Source organism: Thalassophryne amazonica, chromosome 7 (assembly GCF_902500255.1).
Source record: "Thalassophryne amazonica chromosome 7, fThaAma1.1, whole genome shotgun sequence".
In the NCBI taxonomy this organism is placed as follows: domain Eukaryota; kingdom Metazoa; phylum Chordata; class Actinopteri; order Batrachoidiformes; family Batrachoididae; genus Thalassophryne; species Thalassophryne amazonica.
The window spans coordinates 65,567,000-65,583,752 of NC_047109.1; the positions used below are offsets into that span (position 1 = coordinate 65,567,000).

The 16,753-nt window shown below is 41.5% G+C and overlaps 1 protein-coding gene across 1 annotated transcript; it reads left to right on the forward strand.

The window, feature by feature from the left end:
- Positions 1–1,304: 1,304 nt before the first annotated feature.
- On the forward strand, positions 1,305–16,526 carry LOC117514065 (cortexin-3). The gene is made up of 2 exons (XM_034174360.1): positions 1,305–1,539; positions 15,927–16,526. Exon 2 carries the CDS (start codon positions 16,002–16,004, stop codon positions 16,251–16,253), a length of 252 nt encoding a protein of 83 aa, XP_034030251.1. The 5' UTR covers positions 1,305–1,539; positions 15,927–16,001; the 3' UTR covers positions 16,254–16,526.
- The last annotated feature ends 227 nt before the right edge of the window (positions 16,527–16,753 follow it).

Here is a 16,753-nt window from a genome sequence, read left to right on the forward strand (position 1 = left end):
CTAATTTACTAAATTCTGAAAGTTAGAAAAGGAAATCAGAAAAGCTATCTGGGACCTCAGAAAGTCCATCTGCAATTATTGCTTGATCTCCAAAATCAGTCTATGAAAAGCGAAATTATGTTCAGTATGAGAGTTGTCATTAGTGCCACTTCGAAAATTAAATTCATGATAAGTAATTTATCCTAAACTTATAATCTGTTGTTTTTTTCAAACTTATGCAAAAACAAATCTTGAGAAAAAAAATACAGTATGCGATAGTTAATAATTATTAAGAGCCTGTTCTTTCATATTTATGAATACATTTTACCACATTGCAGTTGTTTTTTCCATGAAAACTCAACCTATCATTATTTTTGAGTTCTACACATGTGGTGATACCTTATTTACACCAGGATGTTAATAAAATCAATGCTGGCTATTCTCAGAATAAAGTACTTATATCCACAGTTTCAAATTGCATAAGTCAAATGGTGTCTACTTTATGGTCTTCTCAAAACATTAAAATTACAGTTCTGGATGCTCAGAATGCATCTGAGCTTATCTAGAAACCGTTGGCTTCTGGGGGCCTAAAGCGGCCCCCAGACCCCCGGCCTGTGGGCTTCGCCCCTGCGGGCCTCACACTTTGTCCACCCAAATTTCTAGTTCTAAATTGCGCCCTTGCTGAGGGGTGAGAGGAAGATTTTATTTATAGATAGATAGATAGATGGATAGATGGATGGATAATAAAAGCCAAATGGCTTCTGTGTACCTGCATGCGTGCAGGAGTGTGTATGTCTTCCATCACGGAGAAACTGGGGAGAGCTGACATTTGCTGTTTGGGATGTTTATGTATTTTGGGTCAAGGATGAACACTGCAAAAACAGAAAGTTGACATGACTAATATTTTTGGATAATTAGCTAACAACAGCGAACAATGGACGTTGATATCACCGTGAATCAGTCCTGGTAACCAGACAAGCTTGGAACAAAGGAAATATCTGAAACCTTGCCAGCTGTAAAACATGACATCAACTAAATGTGCCAAATAAGTACAATTAATCACAAAACTTTCTCATTTTAATTTCCTGTACTTTTAGCTAAGATCATGATAGAAACTTTGCATAATTTATTGCCACCTATGAAACATGCAAGTTACCCATTTTATAAACACAAGAGCCCGTGGATCCCCACCGGCAACATGCTTGTCGATATATAGATATAGATATATAGATATCATATACATATACCCTATCTGGAGGATTGCTATGGCAACAGGTTGCCAGTAGCGACGGAGTATCGCTACATCCCTGAGTGAGTCTGCGGGGACGAGCGGCGCGTCAGGACAAAAAAAAAGAGAAAGCAACCGTGCAAGCAGCAGAGGGTGAGGTCTGCTGAAACATCTTTCAGAAAAAATAAAATAACGCTGTGAGGCTGCCATCAGACGAGGAGTGCAGCGGTTTGCTCGATCGTGTGATTTGTTTGTTTGATCGTGAAAACAGCCTGTACAGATGAGGATGGAGACCTGACGGAGGTGACCGAGCTCCTTCGAGATAACAACAGGTTAGTGCCCGATGACCTGCGGCTCCTTCACCCCTCACAGGGGCTCCGATCGTATTATGCGCATCTTTTTTCTGAACAATCTGCTTTGAGAAGGTGTGAAAGGCGCCGTGAAATCGCGCGCCGGGCAGCGGATGGTGTCTGTCCACGTGCAGAGGAACACGACCAAGTGTGTCTCCTTCAGAGGACACGACCGTTTATCAGACAAAGAAAAACACAATATGATGACGCCTCTTCAGTTTTTAACGGCTACACCACATCTGACATTCTCTGACCGTTTGGGCGTGACTGCCTTTTTTTTTTTTTGCAAATCTATTTTGGACACAATTTTTATATATATATATATATATATATATATATATATATATATATATATATATATATATATATATATATATAATTTAAAAATTGTGTTCTCTGTCAGGAGTGTTATATTGTTTTATATTTTATTATTGCATTTGCATTATATTGCATGTTTAGTAAGCTTACCATGACTATAAATTTTGCATTGTATCGTAGTATATCTATGAAGTCCACTTTGCAATCACCATGGCCATCATCTGATAATAATATACTCATAAATTCTTTAGCACTGTGCTTGAAATAAACATAAGCAAACATCCCATCGTAGCATCTTATTTCACATCCTCCACTGACTTGTTTTCAATTCTCTGTTAGTCTCAACATATCTATTCTTGGAAGCATTACCAAACCTTGATTAAAAAAAAAAAACTAAACTAAAGAAGAAAGAAATCAAATCTTTGGGGACTATTCTCTTGTCCTCAAAACGGTGGCACAGCCACCAGGTTAAATTAGCTGTCTGGTGCACAATGATTTCATTATGAACTGAGCAGTGTCCTCATTATTCTTGTTCATTTGTATTTTTGCCTCAGTACCTGACATTGTTTCGTATACAGCGCCAATAAAATGTCCACATCCCTTTGATCTTTGACATGATTTTACTGTTTTATAACATTTAATCAAACATCCCAAGATGTGTTTTGCAAACCTTAAAAAAAAAAAAAAAAAAACCCTCCTTGTACTAAGTTGTTCTCAAAACATGAGCATCCGTGCATGAAGGACAATAGTAATTGAAGCCACTAAGACACACATTATAACTCTGAGTTAAAATCTTCTTTGGCTGTGATTGGAGACACTGATAACACAACCTGTTTGTGCGTCACAGCTTCATGGTAGATATACACAGTTAAAGACGACATAATAGAGAAACATCAGCTCTTAGCTAAAGCAAACCTCGATTTTTTTAAATTTGATTTTTTTTTATTATTCTTTTTAGCAATATATTGAAAAAAAATGAAACAGCTTGAGTGCAATCACAGCTATCCACCTGTTTGGAACTGCTTTGCAGTGTTCTTGGGTGTTATCCATCTAGTCTTTATTGTGCACACTTGGCTTTCGAGGATTGCCTGCTCTATAGAGATTTGTCACACTGACACACTAGCTAAGTTTACATGGTCACTTTATTTCTGATCTGATTGAATTCTGTCTGATTGGTGGATCAGATTGTCCTGTTTACATGAACATGCCCTAAAGTGATCTGCTTGCTGTGCGTGTTTACATGCACCGTGATTGTGATCCGATTCAGTCAGTCGAGCAATCCCATAATGCTTTGCGTTGTGACATCTGCCGTTTGTGACATACTGATTCCATTTTTTAATGACTGAATTAAATGAAGTCTAAGTGATGATTACTCACTTGGAATTGTTCTTGTATCCATCACCTGAATTATATAAGGCCAAGTGGCTGTAAAATTGACAGTTTAGTTGTGTTATATTAGATGGAGTGTGTACTTATGCAGGGCAGCACTATGGATTTGTGGTTGGCACTGCTGCCTTACAGCAAGAAGGTCATTGGATCAAATCCCACCTGTGGCCTTTCTGTTTGGAGTTTGCATGTTCTCCCTGCCTCATCCAAAGACATGCAGGTTAAGCGGATTGGACACTTTAAATTGTAGGTGTGTGAGTGGGTGTGAATGTGTTTGTTTGTCTATATGTGGCCCTGCTTCAGAATGGTGTCCTGTCTAGGGTATATGTAACGGAGGCCAGCAGGTGTCGCTGTGCAGATGTAGTTAGTAAATCTCACTCCCAACAGCTCAAAAGGATTCTCTGGTCACAAGGCCAGGGCCCTGGGTTTTAGCCTTCTGGTTAGAGAGTCTGACCCCCATGCCGAGGATCGTGAGTTCGCGTCCCGAGGGGAGCGAATGGGCGGACTCATAACAACACAACACAGAGTGCAGCCACTACAATGTTGGCGTGACCCGGATGGGAGTGAGTTTAGGGGGGTGAGTGTAATGGAGGCCAGCAGTTGTCGCTGTGCAGTTGTAGTTAGTAAATATCACTCCCAACAGCTCAAAAGGATTCTCTGGTCACAAGGCCAGGGCCCTGGGTTTTAGCTTTCTGGTTAGAGAGTCCGCCTCCATGCCGAGGATCGTGAGTTCGCGTCCCGAGGGGAGCGAATGGGCGGAGTCATAACAACACAATGCAGAGTGCAGCCGCTACATATACCCTACCTCACGCCCTGTGACTGCTGCAATAGGCTCCAGCCCCCTGTGAACCTTAATTGGAGTAAGAAGTTGGAAGTGAGTGAGTGTACTTATGCAATCCATTATTTTGGGCTTTAGGCTGTTTTTCCTCTTTTTAATTTATTGGATATTGTTGAGAAATCTCCTTTTGGGGGGCACGATTTATGTCCAAAGGTGCCAGGTTAGCTTTGGAGCTTGTCCTTTATTTGTCGAGTTTGCATGGTCTTCCCATGTTTGCTTGGGTTCCTACAGGTACTCCGGCTTCCTCCCACTTCCAAGGACATGCAGATTAGGTGACTCTAAATTGACCGTAGATGTGAGTGAGAATAGAATAGAATAGAATAGATGTTTATCATTGTATTTCTGCAATGAAATTCTGGTGGCACTTCCAAACAGCTCTACACAAAAAACAACACACTAGCAGCTTTAAAACAACAAACTGTTATGTGTCGGACGCGGGTGGAGAACCGACCAGCATTTGAAGTAGGACCCAGTATAAAATAAGCAGAGCACGGTACAAAGGATAACAGAATTTAATAACATAACAGTGAGTGCTAAATAATAACAAATGAGTGCGCGGTCTGGCGAGGTGGAATAACGGTGCGCTCCCAGCAGCACAAACGGTCCGGAGCCAGAACAGTTCAGACCCAAGGACCCCGCCGACACCCCCGAGGTGGCCGCGACCAACCGAGTCTGTGAAAGAAGAAACCATCATGTGAGTCCACCACTCCACACACAGAGAGACCACTCAAAGGTGTACATAAACAGCAAACACTTCCTGGCTTAATCACCAATCAGCTTCCCACCCTGCAGGCATGGAACACCCAGTTCAATTCTCCACTGCAGTGGAAGCTGATTAAACGACTAACATAACAGCTCAATATAATAAGGTGTGAGGGACACCACATTTACTGACTGTACTCATGTTAGTCACAAAACCTAAAGTACCTCAGGAAGTGTGCTGACGAGCGTGAGACCTCACCCCCTCCTCTTTCACAGACCATGGCATCAAACCTGGTACGGTCTCTGCATCCGTGATGATGAGATGGCTCTCTAGACGACGATCTCACCCGTCTGGTCACAAGGTCGAGTCTCTGGCAAATACACACTGTGTACTCCAGACTTAAATGCAACCATGCCCCCAATCCATAAAGATGCACCACAGCTGTGAGTCCTGACGAGCTGCACATGACCAGCCTCAGGTGATCAGGGTGAGGTCCTAATAACTCAGCCACACAGCCACTCAGTCCTGAACGCATGCCACCTGGAAGGAAAAACAAAAGACAGAGAACAGAAGACAGAAACAAAAGGCAGCCAGGCACCCCAGCCATACAACACAAACAGCTTCACAGGATGATAAGACTTTCTTAAAATACCAAAAAAAGAAAACGAAAAAGGTGCTTAATAAATTATTAAGGTCCTTGATGCTTAGTGAGTTAGGATAGTTTTAGATAAGTAAAAAGACTGTATTATTTATTATTTATATACATGTTGATATCCGTTCCTGAATGTCTGTGTTTGTGTTTGTGGGAGGGGGACAGGGACGGGGTGATGGAGGCTACAGCTCTGGGGGAAAAGCTGTTCCTTAGCCTATTAGTCTGTGTCCTTATAGTGTGGTACCTCCTCCCCTATAGCAGAGGAATTCCCTGTTTGCTCCTATTTGAATGCATTTGTCTGTATGTTTTGGCCTTGCAATAGACTGGAAACCTATCAAGGGTGTACCCTGCCTCTCGCCCAGTGACTACTGGGATAGCTTCCAGCTCCCTGTGACCCATTTTGATATTAAAGATCATACTTGTAATTCTACAGTAATGGAATTACAATGACAGCAAAATCTGGCCATATTTTTGTGTACAGTTGAAAATTTGCTCTGACTGGAATAACATTCACATAGAATTACGCAGTTTTGAAAATTTTCCATGAAGGAGCCTGAATTACTTAATTTAGTTTTGTTGTCACAGAATATTCCATCATGTAAACAGCCAAAGAGATATGTCTGCATTTGTCATCTGTAGTCCATTTTCCGCCATCATCTTGCCGAGATAGAAAAATACATACATTGACAGGACCGAGAATCTTTTTCCATGTAATGGAGATTTATTTTGTAACTTTGTACAAAAATTGTAAATGGCAGCTTAAGTGTTTCATGCATTTTTTTGTAAGAATTTTGTAAGAATTCTGAGCACATAGCTGCTCTTGATGTAAGTGCCGGGAGTCTTTGAAGTGCATTACATAATCCACTAACAAATGGCAGAGTGGTTTTGGTTCAGAGAGCTAACAGTGAGTTACCTTGAAGCGTCACTACAAGACAAGAGCACAGGATTAGGATTTGACACTAAACACTGTTGAAAATCCATCAGACAGAGACAAAATGACCGCACTCCTCACAGTTGTGTTCAGTGAAGGGAATAATTCACCTTTTTGAGTTTTAAGTGTGATGGATTATAGGCGGGCAGCACGGTGGATTAGTGGTTAACACTAACACTGTTGCCTCACAGCAAGAAGGTCATGGGATCGATTCCCACCCGTGCTTTTCTGTGTGGAGTTTGTTCTCCCTGTGCTTGAATGGGTTTCCTCTGGATGCACCGGCTTCCTCCCACATCCAAAAACATGCAGGTGAAGTGGAAACTTTAAATTGCCTGTAGGTGTGCGTGCGGGTGTGAATGTGTTTGTTTCTCTGTATGTGGCCCTGCGACGGACTGGCGTCCTGTCCAGGGTGTACCCCACCTCACACCCTATGACCACTGGGATAGGCTTCAGCCCCCTGTGACCCTTAATTGGAGTAAGTGGTTGAAGATGAGTGAGTGAGAGTGGATTATAGGCTGTTGATCAGTGAGGCAGGGCCAAAGTTCAAGGCTATATTTGTGCATCTTTCTTCAGATTTGCTGATAGATATTTTAAAGAGAAAGAGATAGAAAAGAACAAACAGAACATAATTGCTAATGTTTAGATATGCAGAACAGGAGTGCAATCCAGAAACAGTCACACACTCAGAAAGGCAGTAGATGAGTCATTTGGAAAGAAAAGCAACGGTGAGCTGTGTCTGTCCTCTGTGAATGTGTGTCAGTGCTCTCACATACATTTTTACATGTAATAGACATTCAAGTCAAATCGCTTTAATTTCTACCCCGTCTGGATTTAATTAAACTAGAAATTTGTTTGCATCCGCCTGTTGTCTGTAGTAACAGATTTCATGTTAAGCAGTCCCACCAGATCCTCTGATCTTAAGGTGCATTTACACATACGCAAGACACGTTACGAATGTCATTTTTCTGTCATTCGTGACACATTCCTGACATTCTTAATGTGAGTTAACGCATCTGAATAGGTTTCTTAATAGTGTGTGTTGGTGCGTGATATTCTTGATATTCGTGGAGCATGTTTTGCCTGTCAAAAAATCTTCCACGAATGTCACACACCGCCCTCATTTCGTGGAGGTCGCAACTGAGCGTGTTGATTCGTCTTGATGAGTATTGATCCTTAATAGAACGTGACAACATTCGTAGTGGTTCCTGTGATGGTTCTTGGAGCCCAAACTGTCACGTGTTATTACGCAGTGACACGGAAACTGTCAAGTTTTGACCTGACTTGTAATGCCGTGTCACATTTCACTGCGCACCATGACAAATCAGTTTTCTGTCACGGCGCACAATTAAACTCGGCTCCAAGTGTTGTTCCAGAGTTCCTGCTGAAGCTCCTCAGGACGCTCATGCAGGTGTTCCAGCTGCTATTGTAACCGATGAGCGGGAGAACGAGTCTGAGCAACCAGAGGAGCGAGAGGAGACTCACGTGCATCCAGACATCTCTGCACCTCCTCCAGTCCGGTGGAGGAAGAAGCGTGTGCACAATTAAACCCTGCTGCACCGCATTCAGTTTGATTGCTGACACCAAGTCGGCTAAAAGTCTCATTTCAGTGCTCCTCAGCGTGCTCCTGCAGGTGTTCCACCTGCTGCATGTGCCTGATGTTTGGGAAAATGTGCGAGACGACAGCCGCATGAAGCCACACATCTGGCTCTGTCCGTCTCCTCCTCCTCCTCTCTGCGCCACTCCATGGCACAGAGCCCAACTATGCACGCAGTCACAAAGTTCTTCTGAAAAACTGGAGCGATCTGAATTCGGTTGGATGAATATGGGTGTGTGTGTGGAGACAATTCACCTCGTTCACAACGTGACAGAACTTACGATGCGCTGTTACGCGCAATAGCACGCAACAGTGCGGAACATTATTCTTGACTGTGCGTAATGGTTCCTGATAATTCTCCAGCAACACGTGCCATTAATCGTAACGTGTGGTAACAGGTTGCAGCAGTTCCTGAGGACACCTGACGCCTCTGCCCCGAATAATCACATTCATGATCAGCGGCCAACAATGTGCACTTCGTGGCATTCGTGACTTGTCGTCGTTATGTGTAAACACAGCATTAGCAAGTAAATTGGTGAGGAACCAATAGCCAAAGCCATGTAAAATACATTTGGCATTTCAGTCAGAAAAACAGGGGATGCAGTCTGGTCAAAATCTCAGATGTAATACTGGATTTGTATATATTTGTGCTGTAGTGTATGTACAAATATATATTTTAAGTACAAAGATTAAGATATTATATGCTACTTGATCTCAAGACCACTCTCCTGTTCAATTTATTTTAATCAGAATGAAACCATAGTATTTCTAATCAAGGTTTATTTTTGCATGTCTTGGTGAAAACATTCCTGAACTTTATTTTTGAAGAACTTTAAGTATGATTTAATTTCAAAGCTTTTTACATAAAAAAAACCTCCCATCAAAACACAAACATCTTGATGGTGGTTGGATAATGCATGTATAATGAATTTGGGGCAGGTCCAAGTTTTTATTGCTATCTAGAGGGCACAAACTGAATACAAAGATGGGCATTGGGCTAAAAGGGGTTGGTATTATTGTTTTCAGTAGTCAAGGGTACATTGTCATTTGAACATAAATTCATCAAATCACAGTGTCACCCTTCATTCCCCTTAATCCAGGATGTGTGAGGCGAGAGGATATCTGGCAAAGAAACCATCTGCGTATTTGGACAGGAATAGTTTCACATGGGCAGGTGGGGTAATATATTTGATTATTAACGGAATTTTCCCAGTGGTTTTAGTCCCATCCAAATGTGCCATTTCAGTTATTTTTATACCCCTGTCACACTAGAGGCTGAATGAGTCCGAATGCCATCCGTATGGAAATTCAGCCTCCATTCAGTCAAAGTCGAGGCGCAATCAAAAACCTCCGACAGTATTCTGGGTGCACTCCAAACACTCGGGCACAGTCGTGGGGCCAGCCTGAATGTTTAGCACATGTTCAAAATATTCAAGATGCAGTCGAGGTGTAAAAATATCATATGGCAGTCAAGGTGGACTCTAACTGCATTCTGACTGCATTCTAAATATCCTCATGGCATCAAAACAGCATTTGGAACAGTCTGATTGCCCTCAAGAGACATTTGCCATGGTCAGCCACGTCTACTCCAGCCAGCATGTCCAGGACAGCACCCCATGCATCCTGTTTGGGGTGCGCAAAGGACATATTGTAATGTGCAAAGTCTCTGGCACGCATTCATTTTGTGAAGTAGAAGTGAATATTGCACAATCATACAGAAAACACCATGTGTCACTGTGAGTCCGTGCATCTCAGAGCCACGGGGCAGCTTGTACATCTGAACGGGGTGTTATATCCATAATAAACCTTGTATTACAGATACATTGTCATTACCTCCCATGGGTTAGATAATGTATGTGAAATATTATGGTCATCATAGCTGTAACACCACAAGCACGTGTTACAGCTGCTGCCCCACGGTGAGTCAATGCATTTCAGAGGCTCGGAACGACACAGTACAGCACAGCTGAAGTTGGTGTCACAGCTGTAAAAGATATATTATGATATGGACACCATCAAATGCTTTAGAAGGAATGATGTTCCAACTGTATTCCAAGCCATTAGAATATGAATAAAATAGAAATCATCTTTGGAATGGCTCCAGATGCATCTCATAACACAGGGTGAACAACAGCCAGACTGCAGCCTATGGTAAGATTCCTGTCATCCTGGGAGTGCATGTGATGGTTACATCAGAAGTGCCTGACTCCGTGGTATAACTCACAAACTCGTACCTTAAAGCAGATAACCCGTAAGTTGGAGAGGAAATGGCGTCTCATTAATTTAGAAGATCTTCACTTAGCCTGGAAAAAGAGTCTGTTGCTCTATAAAAAAGCCCTCCGTAAAGCTAGGACATCTTTCTACTCATCACTAATTGAAGAAAATAAGAACAACCCCAGGTTTCTTTTCAGCACTGTAGCCAGGCTGACAAAGAGTCGGAGCTCTATTGAGCTGAGTATTCCATTAACTTTAACTAGTAATGACTTCATGACTTTCTTTGCTAACAAAATTTTAACTATTAGAGAAAAAATTACTCATAACCATCCCAAAGACGTATCGTTATCTTTGGCTGCTTTCAGTGATGCCGGTATTTGGTTAGACTCTTTCTCTCCGATTGTTCTGTCTGAGTTATTTTCATTAGTTACTTCATCCAAACCATCAACATGTTTATTAGACCCCATTCCTACCAGGCTGCTCAAGGAAGCCCTACCATTATTTAATGCTTCGATCTTAAATATGATCAATCTATCTTTGTTAGTTGGCTATGTACCACAGGCTTTTAAGGTGGCAGTAATTAAACCATTACTTAAAAAGCCATCACTTGACCCAGCTATCTTAGCTAATTATAGGCCAATCTCCAACCTTCCTTTTCTCTCAAAAATTCTTGAAAGGGTAGTTGTAAAACAGCTAACTGATCATCTGCAGAGGAATGGTCTATTTGAAGAGTTTCAGTCAGGTTTTAGAATTCATCATAGTACAGAAACAGCATTAGTGAAGGTTACAAATGATCTTCTTATGGCCTCGGACAGTGGACTCATCTCTGTGCTTGTTCTGTTAGACCTCAGTGCTGCTTTTGATACTGTTGACCATAAAATTTTATTACAGAGATTAGAGCATGCCATAGGTATTAAAGGCACTGCGCTGCGGTGGTTTGAATCATATTTGTCTAATAGATTACAATTTGTTCATGTAAATGGGGAATCTTCTTCACAGACTAAAGTTAGTTATGGAGTTCCACAAGGTTCTGTGCTAGGACCAATTTTATTCACTTTATACATGCTTCCCTTAGGTAGTATTATTAGACGGTATTGCTTAAATTTTCATTGTTACGCAGATGATACCCAGCTTTATCTATCCATGAAGCCAGAGGACACACACCAATTAGCTAAACTGCAGGATTGTCTTACAGACATAAAGACATGGATGACCTCTAATTTCCTGCTTTTAAACTCAGATAAAACTGAAGTTATTGTACTTGGCCCCACAAATCTTAGAAACATGGTGTCTAACCAGATCCTTACTCTGGATGGCATTACCCTGACCTCTAGTAATACTGTGAGAAATCTTGGAGTCATTTTTGATCAGGATATGTCATTCAAAGCGCATATTAAACAAATATGTAGGACTGCTTTTTTTGCATTTACGCAATATCTCTAAAATCAGAAAGGTCTTGTCTCAGAGTGATGCTGAAAAACTAATTCATGCATTTATTTCCTCTAGGCTGGACTATTGTAATTCATTATTATCAGGTTGTCCTAAAAGTTCCCTAAAAAGCCTTCAGTTAATTCAAAATGCTGCAGCTAGAGTACTGACGGGGACTAGAAGGAGAGAGCATATCTCACCCATATTGGCCTCTCTTCATTGGCTTCCTGTTAATTCTAGAATAGAATTTAAAATTCTTCTTCTTACTTATAAGGTTTTGAATAATCAGGTCCCATCTTATCTTAGGGACCTCGTAGTACCATATCACCCCAATAGAGCGCTTCGCTCTCAGACTGCAGGCTTACTTGTAGTTCCTAGGGTTTGTAAGAGTAGAATGGGAGGCAGAGCCTTCAGCTTTCAGGCTCCTCTCCTGTGGAACCAGCTCCCAATTCAGATCAGGGAGACAGACACCCTCTCTACTTTTAAGATTAGGCTTAAAGCTTTCCTTTTTGCTAAAGCTTATAGTTAGGGCTGGATCAGGTGACCCTGAACCATCCCTAAGTTATGCTGCTATAGACGTAGACTGCTGGGGGGTTCCCATGATGCACTGTTTCTTTCTCTTTTTGCTCTGTATGCACCACTCTGCATTTAATCATTAGTGATCGATCTCTGCTCCCCTCCACAGCATGTCTTTTTCCTGGTTCTCTTCCTCAGCCCCAACCAGTCCCAGCAGAAGACTGCCCCTCCCTGAGCCTGGTTCTGCTGGAGGTTTCTTCCTGTTAAAAGGGAGTTTTTCCTTCCCACTGTAGCCAAGTGCTTGCTCACAGGGGGTCGTTTTGACCGTTGGGGTTTTACATAATTATTGTATGGCCTTGCCTTACAATATAAAGCGCCTTGGGGCAACTGTTTGTTGTGATTTGGCGCTATATAAAAAAAACTGATTGATTGATTGATCTGTCAAGTGCCAATGGCACATGCCTCATCCACCACAAAATATATATCCCATATGACGTGCCGTCTAAACGGTGCAATGCATGCCATCCAGTTGGACAGCGGGAAATCCCGCTGTGCGTCAGGGCACGTAACACGCAAACGCAAAGTCCAGACAGTACGTCATGTGAAGTATTAATTGAGGACACACACGTGAACCACAGCATGGTCATCTCATGGACCTAATATCCTAGAGAGAGGAAAGGCATGAGACTGTATCATCTGATCGCTCTGCAGCGCGTGCATGAGCTCATATCATCTGATCGCTCTGTAGCACATGCGTGAGGCTGTATCAACTGATCAGGCTGCTGTGCATGTATGAGCTTATATGATCGGTCACTTACATGCACAACAGTACTGCCATGATCTGACGTACCTGGTTTACATGACAGGAATGGCACAGCTTGACAAACACAAAGACATGACAGTGCTCCCCTTGCTTGCCTTCCAACCAGACATTGGGTGACAGTCGAACTGCACCCGTATGGCATTCGACGTGCATTCATCTTATTCTTATTGCATTCTGACAGCATACTATGTATTTGTACTGCGTTCCATCCATGTTTGGACTGCAATTGTATGCATACAGATGGTTGTACACAAATCAGTCGAGCTGGGATCTGTCCACAGTCAAAGTGGTCGTATGGCATTCCTACATGGCTGTCCAGATGTCTGCCCCTCCTGACTGCACCTTGAAATTTGGCTTTTTCTTATTCAGCCTGATTTGGCTTCATTGGTGCTCATTCATGCTAAGTGTGATGGGGCCCTTAAGGACTGTGCTCATCTTTCTCACTAAAGATTGAGGCAACTTTTACCTTCTGAAAAACCTGCCAGAGACAGTACTCCAGGTTACAATAATCACAGTAAATATTCCATCATATCCTCTGGAAAAGTAGTTTTCCATGGTTTATCTCAAGTATGAAGGTACTTAAAAATGCATAGCGCTAAATCACAACAAGATATCTCTTAAAGGTAAGGGCTAACCTTATCCACCCTCGTGAGCAAAAACACAAGCAATCGTGGTCAAGAAAAACTTCCTTTGGCAAACTCCCTTGGGCAAAGTTAAATGACGTCAAATACAGTGTATCCGGAAAGTATTCGGAGCGCTTCAATTTTTACACATTTTGTTATGTTACAGCCTTATTCCAAAATGGATGAAATTCATTTTTTCATGTCAAATTTCTACACTCTTTATGGACCTAATGACTTTCTAAAGACATTCTTTTGTCTATCCTCAAGTGCTATGATACGGAGCCCTGGAAGTGTCATTGCAAAATGTTTTGCATGTGGAGAGAATGTGCGCACGTTTTATTATATTGTGGAGTGTAAATGTACAGAATCCTAACCATTAAACACATGTTGAATGATTAGCCAAACAGAATTTACCCAAATTCTGTTTGCATAAAATCATATTGGTTTTATTAATTCATTAATGCAAATTTGAAAATCCTGTTGTTGTTTTTTTAAAGATAGCTGTGGTTGCTGAATTTAGGTATACATACACACACACACACACACACACACACATATACATATATATATATATATATATATATATATATATATATATATATATGTACAGACAGAAAGAATGGGATAAAGGCAGTCTTGAAACTGGGTTATTTTCCTGGGAAAACGGGCACATGGACTGCTTGCACCACCATTCTGCCATATGGTGTGACTTTGTCAGAAAATGTAATAAACTGCAAATACTATTGATGTAGCCTGGGCAATTCTTAAAAAGTATGCCATTTTTTGTGCATTCCATTATATTTTCAGAGTATTTCTTCTTGTCTGACAGCACAGTGGTGCAAACTGTAAGAGTACTTGTTTTGCAAGCAAAATATCCCAGGTTTGAGACTGTCTGTGTCCCATTCTCCTTATACAGTAGGACTTGTTTTTTGTTTTTTTTGTTTTTACATTCTGATTGTTCTGGTAACCACAGCTGCTGTTTTTTTTTTTTTTAACTATAAAAAATTGTGTACTTTTGTGAACAGTGCACAACTCCACAGTACATGGAGAAAAAGAACAGGTGGTCTTGAACCAGGAACTTTCTGTTTTGGATGGATGTGCACCGATCACCTAGGCACCATGCATGGCTCACAGCAAAAAGGGTCTAGGTATAAATGCAGTAATAATCAACATCATTTTCTTTTTCTTTGTGGAGTTCGGATGGTCTCCCCAGATCTGTTTGGCTGGAATACAGAGCCTTCGGTTGTAATTACACGAAATGTGTCTGAGTGCCAAAGTAAATCTTAAAGCTGGCTGTGAGGATGTCTAAAAGCACTGTGTCTGTTGACAAAATTCTTTCATTTGTCCTTCTGTAGTACTCTCTCTTAATCTTTATTGACCCTGTTGACACTTCTGTTTTATACATTTCACACCTTTAGGAAACCTGTATGTACACCTCATTTTTCATCTATCTATAATGCAAGATACATGTGTGTATGTGGCTCACATATCTCTCTGTTTGTCAGATCAGCCTCAGCTTTCGGACATGGCCTGCGCAGGGCATGATGATGTGCATCCTTTATTATGATAAATTGTGGGGAATAATTTTCAAAACCTTCATTTTGAAGTCATCATTATTGGCACAAGGCAGAAAGTTCTCATGTGTCAGCTTCAACAAAGATCGTCGACAGATGCCTATCTCTAACGCGTTGGAGAGACGGAAGAAATTAAAGAAATAAGTAAACAGACTGAGAGATATGTGAACCACAGACACACAGATGCTTCTTGCTTTATTATCACAAGGCGGAACTTTCTCACACGCCAGCTTTGACAAAGATTGTCAACCAAGTGCCCACTTTTCTATAGGAATACATACGTCCTACGGGCACTGCACTAGTAGAGTACATAATGATTTTGCAGTGAATGTAATTTAGAGTGATGTAATTCACAGGAGACAGGACCGGATATTTCAGTATATCAGAGTGCAGTGACGGCATATGAAATAGAAATGGTAACACTCAAGGTATTTAAATTGATGTGCAATAAATTTTCAACAATACAGTGTAGCCTCAAGTAAATGTACAATGTCCAAAATGCCAGCCTAAATTCCCAGAGCATCCAAATGAGCCCCATGAGACTTCACTGCTCACAGTGGACTTTTCCCTGGAGTTCCAAAAATAGATTAATCTGAAAGCCACACTATTCTGACTTGACAGTATCAACACATTTTGCATGTTGAAAGGGTTGAACCATGTAAATTCTCATATATCAGTCATTATGTCAGGTTGATTAATTGTTTGCTGAGTTATCTGTCAGTCTTAAGAGGACATGATGTATGATCTATCTGTTTGGATTCTCACACAGGTCAATCCAGTGACTCATTCTTCCCTTCAAAATCTGTAACCACCCAAAAAAGAGCTGGAGCCCAGACGATCAAGCATGGATGTGCCCAGGATGGCTGAGGGGCTCTTCAGCAGCACCCTATCCTCGTCAGGAGGGGGCCATCACGTGCCTTCCTACCTGACGATGGAGCAGAAGGCCGCCTTTGTCTTTGTGCTGCTTCTCTTCATCTTCCTGGCCTTGCTCATTGTGCGCTGCTTCCGCATTCTGCTGGACCCATACCGCAGCATGCCATCATCCAACTGGACAGACCACACTGAGAAAGACACATTTGATTACCGCATTGTCTGAGGTTCAAATTAAAGCAAGTCAAATTTAATAAAATTCTAATAAATAAATAAATAGACTGATCCAAGGCTAACTAAGAAGAAATGACCGCTGATTCACCAGGAAAACAGTTTTCAGAAAGCCCTCTTCTGAAAGCTCAGCTGAGCCGAATCACAGGATTGTTTGCAGAAATGAGCGATAACAACAAATCAACAGCTTCTCCCTGCCAAATTAGTTAATTCTCAACTATAACAAGAGAAATGCAACTTATGCTATGAAGATTATCCATCCACCCACAGACTGTTGCAGCCCTGATTCCAAACTGTTTGGAATGATGTGCATTCAGTTCTCCTGAGATTGCAGTGTGGACTACCTCATTATTCCTTCTCTTTCTCATGTGTGGATGACTTAGTATATTCTCACGTGTCCACAGGGTCAAATGTCGTCTCAGATCCAGTCCCCTTGGATCACAATGTTTACATCTGCTAACTCCTTAGATTACTTTTTATTATTATTATTGAAAA

Coding starts and splice junctions, on each gene's coding strand:
- LOC117514065 (XM_034174360.1), top strand. CDS start 16,002: ATGGATGTGCCCAGGATGGCTGAGGGGCTCTTCAGCAGCACCCTATCC.